Source organism: Mobula birostris, chromosome 2, assembly GCF_030028105.1.
Source record: "Mobula birostris isolate sMobBir1 chromosome 2, sMobBir1.hap1, whole genome shotgun sequence".
Classification (NCBI taxonomy): Eukaryota; Metazoa; Chordata; class Chondrichthyes; order Myliobatiformes; family Myliobatidae; genus Mobula; species Mobula birostris.
Window position 1 is genome coordinate 186,855,994 of NC_092371.1, and position 16,806 is coordinate 186,872,799.

General features: G+C 39.6%; 1 protein-coding gene across 6 annotated transcripts in view; it reads right to left on the reverse strand.

Annotated features, from left to right (window-relative positions):
* Positions 1 to 7,058: 7,058 nt before the first annotated feature.
* The window catches only part of LOC140209849 (probable E3 ubiquitin-protein ligase RNF144A-A), a 104,991-nt gene continuing 95,243 nt past the window's right edge, over positions 7,059 to 16,806 (reverse strand). For all 6 annotated transcript variants that reach the window (XM_072278438.1, XM_072278420.1, XM_072278429.1 and 3 more), the window contains 2 exons: positions 11,795 to 11,884; positions 7,059 to 8,803 (listed from right to left, as the gene is read on the reverse strand). In XM_072278438.1, coding sequence (XP_072134539.1) covers positions 8,672 to 8,803; positions 11,795 to 11,884 — 222 coding nt within the window. In that variant the 3' untranslated portion in view covers positions 7,059 to 8,671. The remainder of the gene's footprint in view (positions 8,804 to 11,794; positions 11,885 to 16,806) is intronic.

Here is a 16,806-nt window from a genome sequence, read left to right on the forward strand (position 1 = left end):
GCCAAAAGTATTGCCTTAGGATGCCAATACTATCTCAAGACATTTGTGTGCGCTGCTTTACTCTGTTTGAATCTTTTAACTGTGGGTGGGCTGACAAGTGCATTTCAATCTGAACAAACGTGAGACAGTACATTGAAGGAGGTAAATGAGGCAAGGAAACACATGATAAATAGATGGATTTTAAACAGAACAGAAAAACAGACAAGCTCCAAGCACATGGCTAGATTCTCAAAGGCTGAATTGATTAGTGCGACGTTTGAATACCAACCTTGATCGTTAGTATTCAAAGGTCACACTAACTATATAAAACCTTTGAGATTATGAGAGCCAGGAGTTAATGCTACAACTGTATAAAATATTAGATAGGACAAGAGTGTACTCTTCTAGTCTCCAGAATACAAGATTTGAAAGCACCCAAGGTTTACATGGATATAGCCAGAAACAAAAAATGTTAATGGCGAGAGGTGATTGACTAGGCTAAGGTTGTTTTCTGTGGAACTGTAGAAGGTGAGGTTGTATAAAATGAGAAACTTACACAGAGACATTATCTAGGAGAACTCATTAGCAGAGTATTACTCGAAGAAATTAACTTAAAGACTGCCTAAAGAAATAGCTGAGGCAGAAATCCTCATCACAGTAAAAAAGGTCTGGAATGAGTCATAACACATAGTGATAAGCACAGTGGAAAGCAGGGTTAGCCGAAATTACAAAGGAGCAGGACAGAGAGGACAATGAATGACACCTGAAGTAGCACAGCACTCTACTGCAGTGCTGGCCTGATCCTGGGGGAAACTCAATCATTTCACATGGGTCTAACAGCATGGCTGACTGAGCTCAAAAGACTATACTGCTGATGCTGCTCCTGCAAATACCTCATCATGAATAGACCTGATAAATAGTTAAGTCTAAGAAAAGATGACCAACATAGCTACTGATATTCATAGTGGAGACAGATTTTACATATGTAATCCATGCAAAAGAATATTTGCATCTGAGCCATAGGCATCTATTTCAAAGACACAACACCGAGGGAGATCCTGTCCCAGTGTGCAGAGTTCAAAGAGAAATGTAGGGCATCACTCTTCCAAACATTTATTATTACAGGCCACTTAAATGAAACTGAGTAGAAACCCTGATCTGCTTTACATCTCATTGCTATAGAACTTCACATACTTTCCACGTTCCTGAGGATGTAATGGCAAGTCCATTTTGCGCATAGCATCCTTTTCTTTTCGGCACGGACTAGAAGGACCGAGATGGCCTGTTCCCGTGCTGTAATTGTTATATGGTTATAAGAAAGACATGTTGCATTTGTGAGGATGCAGAGGAAATTTACAAGGATGAGAGGGTTGAATAATGTTAAAAGTAAGCCAAATTTGGATAGGCTGTATTTTTTTTTTGAAACAAAGGAGGCCAAACAGAAACTTAGCTAAGATTGATAAAATTATGAAGAACCTGATCAGAATAGGAAGGACTCACTACTCCTCAACAACATGGTTAAAACTGGATGACATGGATAAACAGAAAAACAAGTGGTAGGATTAGAAAGGAGATCAAGAGAAAAATATTCCGCCCAGCGGGTTCTCAAATTCAGTCCAGAAGGGTGTAGAGGCAGAAAGCCTTAGCACACTTAAACAGAACTACAGTGTGGTGTATATTTAAAGAGCTATTACCTACAGAGCTATTGACAATGCTAGACTGGGAGGGGATATTGACTCTGCATGGAGGGGACAGTGAATTGAATAGATCCTAGTCACGCAGTGCTATTCAAAGAGCATCTCCAGTGATGATGAATCACATGATAAAGTTGTCCATGTTACTTTACAAGGTTCCCAGTGGGTTTGGACTGTTACTAACATAACTGTTTGACTCAAGAAGCAAGTACACCATTATCAATAAAGACAGAATGAAGTAAGGGTTGAGTCCAGTTGACGATCAGACAATGGGGGTCAGTTCCACATGGGGAGCTGAAGGTTGGAGACCAGTATTGGGTGGTGAGGAGGAGGGCAGAGCTGGGGATATTAGCAGTGAGGGGTGGGAGGAAACACCATTAAAACCATTTAAGGAAGAACTTGCCTGGAAGATGGATGTCTCCAGTTCTCTAGTGGTGGGTCAGGTAAAGTCAGACTCTTTATCTAACATTTTAGTAGCTTGCAAGCCTCTTGTAAAAGGCCTACATAAGCACAGACCACACCACACAATAGCCTTGCCCATGCAGATCAATTTCGAGGATGACCTCAAAGTACAAAGTGGGATTTCTAATAACAGTCCATTAATCAGTACACAATATGACTGAATAGAATTGCCAGGCCATTAATCCAAAAACAATGGAAAAGACACTCAAATCATACAACTGAGATGGTGCTAGATTGCTTCCTTTGTGAAGCTGGTGGTGGTTTTTAAAATTAATGCATATTTATTTTCATGATGAATAATCTGGATTTTTAATGGAATTATTGTTAGAAATAATCAGATGACTATTGGATCCTGCCCAGAACTCGGAGAGGTTCTGTTTCTAGCCTTTTCAGGACACTCCGTTAAGGTTCATAGATATGTACAGTAAGGAACTAGGCTTTCAACCCAACTGGTCCATCAAAACTTGTCCCATTTGCAGTGTGTGGCCCATAACCTTACATACCTTTCCTATCCACATACCTGTCCAAATTCAATTTGAAAATTCTCTAAAGATTTAGGACAACTTTAAGTTCTGGCAGCACAAAGGAATTCCGAATAACTGAATCATTTTATTTTAAAAAAGATAAGATACCAATTATATATATTTAAAACACATTTAGTTATTTACAGGCAGGGTAGTTCATGCTTAGCAATACACAGAATGGAGATTATGAGAGCTCCCCATATTTATATGAGATTATAGAAATATTTTGCAATAGCAAGCTATGATTTAAATATAGATTATTACCTTTAACGTTAACATGGTTCACAGAAACATTTTAAGGCATAAAATAGAACCCTTAGCACAATACATACAGTAGATTACAAATCAGATATTGAGACTGGGCTTAAATCACCTGGCAGCATTTTAGAAAGGAGGAGGAAGAATAAAGCTGACATTATTTGGACATTCCTTATCACTAACATATTAAAAAAAACATACACAATAATAATTTTGGCAACATTTCTGCATGGAAGCATAGCTATGAATAAACCGTTAAAAGTTCTCAAGACAATTACCACCTTTTTGCTGTCATTAAAAGAAACAAAGAAAGAATAAAAGGCAATGTGTGGTGCAACACAAATTACAAGTTACAATGATTACAATGTGGTTCCTGATGGAAAACTATTGTATTTACTCTTTTTCCTCTTAAAATATTTTTAAAGAAAAATATTCATGGTAAATAGATATTATTCAGCATTAAATATATACGTACAGAAAGCAAGCAGAATATACCGAAGGCCACTGACACAAAAATAACATCTCCAGACAAGCAGTGCAGATGCCATTGAACAGGATGTAGGTAAATACATGGAGAGAGAAAGGAATGAAACACAAGTTGATAGGGTGAGATGAAGCAGATCAGCTGTGGTTTCTATGCAATTCAGTGTAAAATTAAAAAAAAGTAGTCTTGCAGTTTTTAGATTATGTGCTCTTTTCAGTGAAGGATTATCCAGAAACATACGCACACAGGTTTTTGCAATCATTTGTTGGCTCCTGCTTTGTGTGAGGTATTTCACAAATTCAAAGAGCTTTAACGAATATAGCAGGTCAGGCTACGATAGCGTAGGACTTGCCATTTCTAACCAATTGTGGCAACTTGCAGCAACTTGAGAATGATATTTTAGGAAGTGCTTCCCGCGATGCAGGAAACAGTCAAACCCTGAGCAGTCTGATTTGAAAGATAATATTGAATAAATGGGTGAGGTGTGGGTCATCCCATTATATTCCATTCCCTTACCACTTTGAGAAAGCATCCAAAATGATAGGTGCAGCACTGTCCAGTCTGCATCCTTCTTAATTACCTACTTCAATTGTACATTCATTGTGTATTAAAGTCAGGGTGCACTGAGAATCCACATTCCCAATAGCTTACATACACAGTGCGTTCCGGTTAACTGGGACACAGCAGGACCACTACATTTTGGCCCAATTAAGGAACTACTACAATTAGCCCAAGTTTGATGGAAATAGTTTAAAAGGTATAAATAAAAACTACCATTTAACTGAGTAACAAACTATGTATTTAAATGAATTACAGAACAAGTTAGAACACTACCAATACAAGTGGTTGCATATCCGATAGTGACTGGAAACCTGTGTGGGAGGGTTTTTAAAAGTGGAAAGGCCATAACACTGGGACAGCTGTACTCTCGATCTCGACAGTCTAGGTCCAGTGGTACAATTAGTCATCACAACTGGGTTATAATGGTTTCCTTGGTTGCAGTGAATTGCGTGACTTCATCTGCGCCTCATCATGCCCTTCAGTCTCAATGGAGTGTTACAGAACCAGCTCCTTCTCTTATCTACCCATTCCATCAGAGCTGACTGTCCATGCTGGGATGAGTATATCCCCATTTCATTTCTTTGACAAACTTCTATAGATAGAGAGAATCCGGACTGGTTGCATCACAGCCTTGTACGGAAATACCAAAGCCCAGTGACAGAAAAGTCTGCAGACTTGTGATGGACTGGGTGGATACAGCCCAGACCATCACAGGCAAAACACTCCCACCATTGAACACATTTACATGGAGCACTCCCACACGAAAGCAGCATCTATCATCCAGGTCATGTTCTCTTCTTGCTATTACTAACGGGCAGGAGGTACCTTAGGCCCCACACCACTCAGTTCAGGAACAGTTATTACCCTGCAAACATTAGGCTCCTGAAATGGACTTACCACAATTCTCTATTGATTCCACAACCTACAGCTCACTTTCAAGGACTCTACAACTCATGTTCTCAGTATTATTTTATTTTTATTTGCAGTTTGTCTTCCTTTGCACGTTCATTGTCAGTCTTTATGTAGAGTTTTCCATAAATTCTATTGTATTTCTCTATGTTCCTGCAAATGCCTGCAAAGAAACTAATCTCAATGTAGTGTATGGTAACATATATGTACTTTGATAATAAATTTACTTTGACTTTAGTCTTTGTATGGGTTATGCTTATTTGGCAATTTTTTTCCACTTACACAGTTTATACATTGTTAATAGATCTTTTGATCCTGGTAATTTAATGGAAAGTATTTATTAATCTGGGCCAATTAAAAAATTGGTGTGAAGTTCCTGACAGCAAAACAGCAAAAATAGGAATAAACACTGCAGAACATATAATCTTACATTGTACAACTGACGATTACCTAGCTAAGCAGAAGATAAGCTTAATAACCACACCAAAAGTTATGCCTGATATTTTAATTGCTTAGTCCTTCACTGTTTAATAAATCTGTTTGGAAAAAACAACTGTATTAAACAATAAAGATGAAAAGAGTGAAATCAGGCCTCCATTCAATCCTTCAGAATGCAACACTATTACTCAGCAAGTGAAAGTGACATATGGAGCTCCAGATCCCACAGAAATACCCCTGTAAAAACACAATGGCAATGTCATCCCACAATCCTACAACTATCTGCAAGTTGTCGAAGGCAAGTAAATGGTGCATTACTAAATAAGAAAGTAACTCTATGTGCAGTAATTGTTTTGACTTAGAAATAGCAATTAAAGCCATAAAAAATTTCACGATGGCATTGTTAAAAATAATAACAGAAGTGCAAAGACAACTCAACTAGAGCAACACACAAAATGCTGGAGAAACTCAGCAAGTCAGGCAGCATCAATTTTGAAAAATGGACAGCCATCGTTTTGGGTCAAGTTTCTTCATCTGGACTGAGAAATAGAGCAGAGACAGCCAGCATAAAAAGGTGGAAGGAATGGTTGGGCAAGAACTGTTAGTAATAGGCATATCCAGGTGATGGAACTGATGGGAGACCAACTATTTCCCTCCATAGATGCTGTCTGATACACAGAACTCCTCCAGCTCTTTGTGTGTTGCTCAACATTCCAGCATTTGCAATATGTTGTGTCTCCACAACCCAATTAGAAATTTTTCTATCCCCTACAGGCCCAATCCCCACCCCAATTCTCTCAAAAGAATTCACGATACTCTTTAGTTCAACTTAGTTATTCTGCTTTCTAAAAAAAAAATGCTGGAGGAACTCAGCAGGCCAGGCAGCATCTATAGAAAAAAGTACAGTCGACTTTTTGTACCGAGACACTTCAGCAGGGCTGGAGAATGAAAAACTGAAGAGTAGATTTAAAAGGTGGGGGGGGGGGGGGGGGAGAGGAGAGAGAAACAGAAGGTGATAGGTGAAATCTGAAGGGGGAGGTATAAAGTAAAGAGCTGGAAAGTTGATTAGTGAAAGAGACAGAAAGCCATAGAAGAAAGAAAAAGGGGAGGAGCACCAGAGGGAGGCAATGGGCAGACAAGGCGATAAGGTGAGAGCAGGAAAATGTGATGGCAAATGGTGAAGTGGAGGGCGTAATTGGAAGTTTGAGAAATTGATGTTCATGCCATCAGGTTGGAGGCTACCCAAAAGAAATACAAGATGCTGTTCCTCCAACTTGAGTGTGGCCTCATCATGACAGTGGAGGAGGCCATGGAGAGATATATAGGAATGGGAATGGGAATTAAAATGGGTGACCACTGTCATGATGAGGCCACATTTAGGTTGGAGGAACAACACCTCATATTCCGTTTGGGTAGCCTCCAACCTGATGGCATGAACAGTGATTTCTAGAACTTCCAGTGCACCCCCCCCCCTCTGCTCCACCATTTCCCACCCCCAGTTCCCTCTCTCACCTTATCTCTTTGCCCGCCATCCATCTCCCTCTGGTGCTTCTCCTTCCCCACCCCACCCACCTTCTTTCTTCCATGGCCTTCTGTCTCTTTCGCCAACCAACTTGCCAGCCCTTTACTTCATCCCTCTCCCTCAGGGTTTCACCTATCACCTGGTGTTTCTCTCTCCCCTCCCTCCACTTTTTAAATCTACTCCTCAGCATTTTTTTTCTAGTCCTGCTGAAGGATTTCGCCCTGAAATGTCGACTGTACTTTTTCCCATTGATGCTGCCTGGCCTGCTGAGTTCCTCCAGCATTTTGTGTGTGTTGCTCGGATTTCCAGCATCTGCAGATTTTCTCTTGTTTATTCTGCTTCCTAGTTTGTACTCCTGTGTTTGGCTTAATTTGTATTTCCACTAAAATTGTGTTCACTTTCTAACCCTGAAATTAAACGATAAAAACACCATCTAATTTTTGTTGCTGGTTACTATAGCCATTAATAATCATTTATTAATGTAAAGATTATTATGTAAACTTAGAATAAAATCTCTTACAATTAACATGGAGATAAATCAAAGTGTACTGTAAGAACTTTGTAACTAAAACATCCAAACAGACATGAATGCACAGCTCATAGCATGACTCAATTCCACTCCTCAGTGTGTTATAGTTTTAGTGATTCCAGTTGCTTGTTATCTACTTTTGTTTCAGAATCCTGGTACAATGAAAAAATCTGCAGGGTAATTAATTCATGCTTCCAATTACTAGGCATTCATCTTTCAACTACACAAACCCAACAATAATTTTAAGAATAGGAGTCGTAATGATTTAAAATTAATAGATTATGATCCTGTTGTATTGATATATATCACAAAATGTATTTGCTAAAATCTAAAAAGCATTTTATAAACATTGAAGGGCACATCACTTTCCTTTTATCTGTTCAGAGTTAATTTGTAAGGTCTGATTTGTCGAAATGAGTGAAAATTCACATCATTTATGCTTAGTGCAAAACACAGCATCTTTTGAGGAATGAATTTCAATAAATATCATTCTGACATTAAGAGCATGATAGGTGTTGCGTGGTTTTTGCATCTTCACAGTCCCATAGTTAGCAACCAGTCTCTAATCAGCAGTCAAAATTACAGATACATTACAGATTTCTATTAAGAATCAATGCACCTTTAAGTATTCAGAGAATAAACATGGCAATATTATTTTCAAATTGAGTCTACATATGACATGAAAAAAAATCACAGGACATAGAAATTATGAAACCTTTAGATCCCCAATTAAAATAGTCAAAAATGCCTTTTGAAAGAATTTTATACAGAAAATTTGACCTTAGTCTCTTTATAGAAAAGGATGTGGGCTTTTTCATGTTAAAAAAATAATTCTGATAGAACTTGCAACAGTGAGAGAATGCCTTCTCTCTCCTTCTGCTGAAACATCAGCTTGCTTCTCATCCATGTTTGCTTATTCCAAAACTGCTCATTTTCCTTCTTGATATAACCAATAAATCTAACATTTTAGTGTACAGCTGTACATGGTCAAGTGCACCACTTCTTTTAGAACCATTCAAGAAAGTATAATTTTAAGCTTGCTTCACATATTCCAGAAGTTTGTGCAGTATACCATTTTCCAGTGTGTTCACTTGAACTAAGTTGTCCCCTATATGATCTAATTGCCTCTTTTCTACACTTAAAAAAAAATCACTGCACTCTCACAGACCCTGGACTTGTGCAAGGTGGAAAATAAATGCTTACGCTGGGAAATATTATGAGACAAAAATCAGACATTTTGAGATGATAGTTATGTAGGAAAGAACATTCATAGAATTTCATCCTCCGGTTTTCTTTATCGGGGCATCATGCTTATGTGGGCAAAGGATCATCATCTCCTTTGTTACATTTACACTTGCAGCAGAGGACAAATGGCGTGGCAAGCAGAAGGAAAGGAGATGCTACTAATAGCAAAAGGCCAAAGCCTGCAAATATTCCAACTACCTAAAAGAGAAAAAGAAAATAAAATATGATTGTTGCAGTCTGCAATAATAAAGAATGAAAACGCTCATGCAAGAATTTTAAACATGAGGCAATCACTAGTGAAAATGGACCAAAGATTTCTTTATCGTCTTTTTGTACAATTATTAATTGTAACAATAACAATCATATGCAGTAGACAGACATAAGGGTTGAAAAATAAGGAAAAAGTATGTGATTGCAATGGAAATTTGTGCCGTATAACAGACATCCCACCCTGCAAAAAGTCATTTCAGCAAGGTAGCACCATCAATTTGCGGGAGACTTCCGGGAGAGGTGGGATGTCTGCAATAGAGTAGCTCCTTAGCAGCTAGCCAGCTAGTTTAAATAACGTTAGCTATGTTAATGAACAAATGACACCTGTTAAACTCACCTCAACAGGTCTTTTACAGTCTTAACCAACCATGGCAATAGAAAGGTCACTGTTGCAAACAGTGCAGCCAGCAACACTGTCATTATTTTGGACCCCTATTAGGCAGCGGTACACTTTACTGTAGTCTGGGGTGACGTACGTTTTATATTTTTTTTGGAAGACTCCGCCATGGCGTGCTCTCGCGCTCTCTCTCTCTCTCTCATGGTCGCTCGCGCGCTCTCAAGCGCTCTCACTTGCTTTCTTTCTCGCTCGCTCTCTCTCCCTCGCACGCTCTTGCTTGCTTTCTCGCTCGCGCGCTCTCTCTTGCTTTTCTCTCACTCGCTCTCAAAAAAATTGATTTCCGTGACATTGTATATAATTTGCGGGCATCAGGGAGCCACTATTAATACGTGGGAGACCCCCAGAAGTTCCGGGAGAGGTGGGATGTCTGGGATAAACCTGACAATCCTCACAGCCACAGAGCTTTCCATCTAGCAGTCACAACTGTCCTTTCTTCACTCAATTTTGTAGCAATGTGTTTGAGTTCTAAATTAAGCTGCTATTTCAGCACAGGATGAAAAGGTGTTTGCAGATCAAAAGACCTCAAGCCCATACAGTCTTGAAACTGCACTGGTAAACCAGATGTTGGGCTGCAGACACATTCCTTGAAAAGTTAAAACTAGCACAAATTCCTACAAACTTCAACGCAATATACTATATGTCATCAGAAAACTCTGTTTTGTACGGAATACAAAAACGCTATTAGATTTTAATTTTTTATTATTATTTATTTATTGAGATACAGTAGAACAGGCGGGCCTTTCCTGCCCTTCTAGATGCGCCGCTCAGCAACCCCTCCGATTGAACCCCAGCCTAATCACGGGGCAATTTACAATGACCAATTAGTCTACCAACTGGTATGTCTTTAGACTGCAGGAAGAAACCGGAGGACTCGGAGGAAACTCACGTGGTCATGGGGAGAACTTCCGAACTCCTTACAGTCGTCAGTGGCAGAAATTGAACCCAAGTGACTGGTACTGAACTGCCCCAAATTATATATAATATATTGTAATTATATATTGTCCTTTAAAAAAACTGCAGCTACTGTCAATCTGAAATAAAGCAAAAAGTGCCGGCAAGTCTCAGCAGGTCAGGAGAGAGAAAAAGAATTACAGTTTCAGGTCAAACACCAACCACTGGAATACCTCCTTCCTCAGTTGCTTGCCATTCTGAAGTTGACTAGGTGATGCTAGTGCACAGGACAAAAGACTAGCTGAGGAATCTGCCTGGATAACCTGCAGCATGAAATGGAGTCTCCCAAACCTGATCATCGTCAGTCCAACTTAGTGTTTGGCAATTGAGCTTGGAGTTGGTAATGCATCCACTGAAGTTGATGCAAAGTAGCCATCTAGACATTGGTGGTTAAAATGTCCAACTTCATGTACTGACACCATCTGTGACCAGGTCTCTAGGTTATGAACATTATGGAGAGTACACATGATGCGATGGTCTACCTTTGCTGTTGTTTTTATGCAAAAATGCCAGCTGCATCTTTTAAGCAACACACATAAAAGTTGCTGGTGAACGCAGCAGGCCAGACAGCATCTCTAGGAAGGTGACTGCACCTCTTCCTAGAGATGCTGTCTGGCCTGCTGCGTTCACCAGCAACTTCTATGTGTGTTGCTTGAATTTCCAGCATCTGCAGAATTCCTGTTGTTAGCTGCATCTTTTAAACTGTTTCATACTTTTGAATGGAAACAAGCTTCATTTCTATGTTGATATTTCCATTATAATGCAGATGCTGCTGAGATGGATGACTGGTTTTTCCACTTTAACAGTGTCTCCAGTGGTTTGTTCAGGTTGTGTGGCTGCTTCTCATTTGAGTTTCACCCACTTTATTTCTAGGCCAACTGAGAGGGCTTCACATTAGATAAACCTCCAGGATAATGAGCAACACCACATGCATTTCAACAATAGAACCGACCTCACCAAGACTTTACACGTGACCAAGTTTCCAGCTTAGTACATGGTCTGGAAGACACTAACCCCTTGACTACAGAGCATTTGGCACACCATTGTGTTGATGTGTCCTGACACAAGCAAAAGCTTCTCTCCTTCCAAGGTTGAAAGAACAGCTTGATAGGTGGCTAAACGAAATCTAATATCATCAATCCCAGCCACCTACCCAGTGAGTAAGTAAACTGTGGGATACTAAATGCCAAATAGTTCCCATGAGTCACAGAACCAAATATACAAAGTATCCAGAAGATAATTCAACTCTTCTTATGACTAGCTAGGAGCTTATCCCACCTATTTAAGGAGGGAGAGAACAATAGTGATGTACGCAGAAAGGGGAAAGCCTCTCTGGGCTCAAATATCAGTCGGCTTTTATCTTTTCTTCCTCACTTAACTCATGTTCTGATTTCTTGTGAAAGGAAAGGAATGTAAATTGTAATTAAATTGCTATTGATACACTTGTGTACTTCAGGGATTCCCGTGAATTGCATTGGTAGATAAAGGGAAGTTCATTAGTCTCACAGCCATCATAAGCAGTCTCCATTTCACAATCAAATCTTTGTAAATGCCAAGCATTTATCACTCACCTGGGTTCTGTGCCAAATGACAGAGGCACGTGTATGGCCAAGCCTGTTTCGACACGGGCCTTTATCATAGTGAATTAATAGGAAGTCATCCTATTTAAAACAAACAAATTTAAAAGATGTACATTCTTTCACTCAAAGCAAAATCCACTTAACATTGTACAAGTTAATTTTTTTTAATTATATTCCAATTTTAAACTTGAATTTCATCTCTTCCAACAAATTAAAATGATTAGTAGAGTATTTTTATTTACAAAGACAGATCTTGCAACATTGTAACAGACTGTTTTTAACCTCCTGCTAGCTTTATTTTCTTCCACTCGCCTTTTAGGATTTGCAAAACATGACAAATACACACTGGGGCAAGGGAGAGAAGAAATGATCCCTAAAAACCAACAATGGGCTGCCCAGTTAAATATGTAAAAAGGCAGCTGGCTCAGCACTGCAAAAATTATCTAGTGTTCTATTGCTACTTTCGAAAATAAAAATAACGTATGAGGTAACTTGTTTTAAATTTGTTTCTCACATTTAGTCACACATCAACCAGTAGGACCCATTCTGTTAAGTGATAAACATAGGAAATTCACAACAGCATACAATACCTAATGGCTACTCCTTTGCTTGCATCTTTGGAAACAGCTCTATTTCTATTTCTAATATCTCTATTTTTTCCTTTCAGGGTTCTTTTGAAGACCCTGACCTGGAATTGCATGCTGACTTTGGTTCTTTGCAGGAATGGGACCCGGTCTCGGGGTTTCACGACTGGCCGTTATTTGATATGCCAAGTACGTAGCCTAGGAGATTAGCTTGCCTTCAGAGCTCAGGGATCTCATGGCTGTAGAGACGGGCGGACTGAAGGTCGGTGCCTCTGCAGGAATCCAGTGTGTCTTGGGAGCTGGAAGATCGAAAGCAGCAAGCTGGCTGCATGCCCAGAGACCCGAGTTCTTTGGGCACAGAGCTAGGAAAATTCAAGGCATAAGGATATACTTGGCCATGCTTCACAAGCTGCTCCAATGCTGGAGAAGGGTAACATGTCAGGCTTGTCTCCAAATCCTGACACTACCCCTTTGCTGGAGGTATGTGTGAGTATAAGCATGAGAGTAGGGTCTCCACTTGTAATATTGGAAATTATGGCCATTAGTTTAATCAAGGATTTTTAACTACAAGTCATTTACCCCCAGAGTCCCCTGCAATCATGTATTTTATGCTAACATTACTAGCCTCCACATCCAAAGTATCCTCCTTGGCCATTTCCACCAGATCGGAAAGGACTCCAACATCCATCACATTCTCCTCACCACCAATCTTTCCGCCTTCCAAAGGGACCCTTCTTTCCAAGAGTCCCTAGCCCGCTCGACCCTTCCCACCTTGCCTTTCTTGTCCCATGGCAATTTCCCCTGCAACCGTAGGATAGACAACACTTGTCCCAGCACCTCCTCCTTCACCACCATCCAGAGACCTAACCTGCCGTTCCAGGTGAAGCAGAGATCCACTGCACCTCTTCCAACTTGGTCCATTACATTTAGTGCTCATGATGTGGCCATCTCTACATTGGCAAGACCAAGCAAAGACTGGTCAGCCATTTAGAAGTGCATCAGTGCTCTGTCTGTAATGGCCATCTTGAACTTCCAGTAACACCTTAATTCAACTCTCCTTCAGATTCCCACTTCAACCCATCTGTCCTCTGCCTTCTTCACTGCCATGCGAGGCCACACACTTACTCAATAAACAACACCTCAGCTTCCACTTGAAAAACCTACAACCCAGAGGGAAATTGGTCTATTATTGTCACATTTACCAAGGTGCAGTGAAAATCTTGTCTTGCATACTATCCATATAGATTAATGCATTAAAACAGTGCACTGAGTTAGTACAAGATAAAACATTAGCAGAATGGAGAGAAGTATCAGTTACAGAGAAAGTACAGTGCAGGTAGACAAAAGGATGCAAAGTCAGAATGAGGTGGACTTTGAGGTCAAGAGTCCATCATATTGTACTAGGGGAGAACTCAATAGTCTTATAAAGAGTGGATAGATGTTGTTCTTGAACCTGGATACACGTTTGCGGGTTATTTTATCTTCTGCACGAAGGAGAAGGAGCACGTGCGCCACTCCCATTGTGATGTCAAAGACCAGCTCTTTTTTTTTTGCTGACATTGAGAAAAAAGCCTGTTGCCGTGACGCCATGTTATTGAGCTCTCTACCTTCTTCCTGTACTCGTAGGTTCAGCCCATTACAGTGGTATCATCTACAAACTTGTCAATGGAGTTAGAGCAGAATCTGAACATGCAGTTGTCAGTGTATAGTGAGTAGAATAGAGGACTGAGAATGGAGTCTTGTGGAAGACCAGTGGTGAGAATAATCGTGCTGGAGGTGCTGCTGTCTATCCTTACTGATTGCAGTCTGTTGGTCATTAGGTCTGGGATCCAATTGCAAAGGGAGGCACTGAACCCCAGGTCTGAGAGTTTGGAGATGAATTTGTTTGGAATCATGGTTTTGATATGGAAATTGAATTTTCAGTTTCAGGTAATCCACTCCACGTGTTTCCTTCTCAGACCCACTAATCCACTAGGGGTCTCTCTCGGTTTGCTCTCCTTTTCCACCCTGCGCCAGCCCCCACCCATGTTACCAAGACTCAATATCCTTTTACTCCTGGTTCCATCTCCTCTTTCATCCACATTATCTATCTATCTAGGTATATACTCCCTTGGCTAACCCATCTTATCCCTTCCCCCAACTGGCTCCATCTGCCCATCACCATTATATGGTTCCACGTATTACCTGCCAGGTTCTGTCTCACTCTCACTCCTATACATTGGCTACTTCCCCTCTACACTCTCAGTCCTCATGCAGATCTTGCCCCAAAACATTGACCATTTCTTTGTGTCCACAGATGTTGCTTGACCAACTGAATTCTCTCAGCAGTTTATTTTAGCTCCAAATTCTAAGATCTGCAGATATTTCCGTATCCACATTTACTGTGTAGTTTCTTTTTAAACCATGATTTAAGTTTAATTTAACCAGACAACACCCCATCTATAAACTCCACATGCCCTCAGGAATAGATTGCAAGATTTTTGTAATCCTTCAGAAAATCTCTCTAAACTGAGCTTGCCTTAAGCACTCAGCCAGTTGTGAACACTTATTAACTATATTTTCACATCTAAAAAAAATGACCTAGAGCAGACTAAAGCATAAAATATGTAAGATTTGTTCAGTTCAGGTTTCTTTAAAGTAATACTTTTTGCTGGTTTAGGTCAGGTTACATGCTGGTGAAGGAGTTGAATATCCAAATGAAGCATTTCTGTTGATAAACTCAGTTTCAAATACATTAATAAAATTTCAAACAGGTTACTTCTTCCAAATATATCAAGAATCCTTCTTAATGGAGAAAAAATATATATGCAATTCCATTGGACTGGCCAAACATAATGGCTCAATGAAAGTTTTACATTTATGATTAGAAACTTAAATTGTAAAATGACCAGTTTAACTTCACTGTTTTGACTGTACTCATATACTCCCAAATGCACCCAGAAGCAACATGTTTAGTCTTGCTTTCTGTCACTATCTGCATCTTGTAATTACTTAATATTAATTCTCTCCTGTTACATGGCTGAGTTTGGCAATTCAATCAAATTAACTCGAGCGAGAACAGCAATCAGTTAACACAAAAGTCAAACTTAAGTGAACAGTGAAAAGGATGCTAGTGCCAGAGTCATTATTCTAAAGTTAATGTGACATTTTTTCTGCAAATTCCCTTGAACAATGTTAAGCTTGTGAAAATCACAATATTCTGAAATGATTTTCCACTGAAAATAAATCTAACACTGAAACTGCAGTAGTAACAGAATAGTACAGCATGGTAACAGGCCAACTGCATCTATGCCAACCCTAACCCTATCTATACTAATCCCTCTTGCCTGCATTAATTTCTATGTCCTGCTAATTCAAGTATCTGTCTAGCAACTAGAGGGATTGAGTTATTCATTTTTATGATAGCTGAGTAACAAATAGCACTGCTTTATTGCAAATGTCTGTGGTGTCTCACTTAGTCTAGTGTAGTTTTGTGTTGTTTCATGTAGCACCATGGTCCTGGAGGAACGTTGTTTCATTTTTACTGTGTACTGTACCAGCAGTTTATGGTCGAAATGACAATAAAAAGCGACTTGACTTGTCTTGACTTTACGGGGAAAGGTAAAGAACTGTACTAAGACCAGACAGCACAGCTGCAAAATCAGGCATATTTCAGGCACAAGACATAAAAAATCGGAAACTGTTAGAAATATCGAGCAGAGCAGGCAGCATCTGTGGAGTGAGAAATGAGTTTCTTGATAAATTTAGGAACTATGGGAGGAAGCTTGGAAAAGCATCACAACAAGAACTTGCAGCTGCTAAAAATGTTTATGTGCTGTATATCCTGTGTAATTAACTATTCAGATTGGTAGCTTCTTGTGAAGCATTTGGAACACATTTCAATAATTAACACCTACAATGATAAGATGCTGCATTTATTCTCAATAGAAATGCATTCCACTAAAAGAAAATTCCTGCCATGCTGTGTCCTAATGATACTTCTATAGGCATCTGCAAGCTGGGTGTGACTTTTTTTATTTTTCTTCTGTGTATCACACATTTAAAAACTTTATAAACATATTCTCTTCACAATGACATCACTGTGTAGAGCTTAAGCTATGTATAAAGGATATGCTGAGGAATTTTAAATTGCTCAGTTGCTTAATAACACTTCCAATCCTGAGTGAAAATGCACAATGCCCAAGTCTTTTCCTATCTGAACAAAACCTACGTATGTATGCTACACAACTTTTTGCGCAACTCTCAGCTAGGGTTCATCCAATCAATGAATAAGCAGCAAAGCAAATATACATTTGGCTGATCAAATCCTAACCCAGATCTTCAGCAAACAATGTCCCACCTGTTATCACTATCACAAAGAGTAAGGTTCAATCCCAACACGCTGTGTATTTTGAACTGTGTCTGATACATTTTACAGGA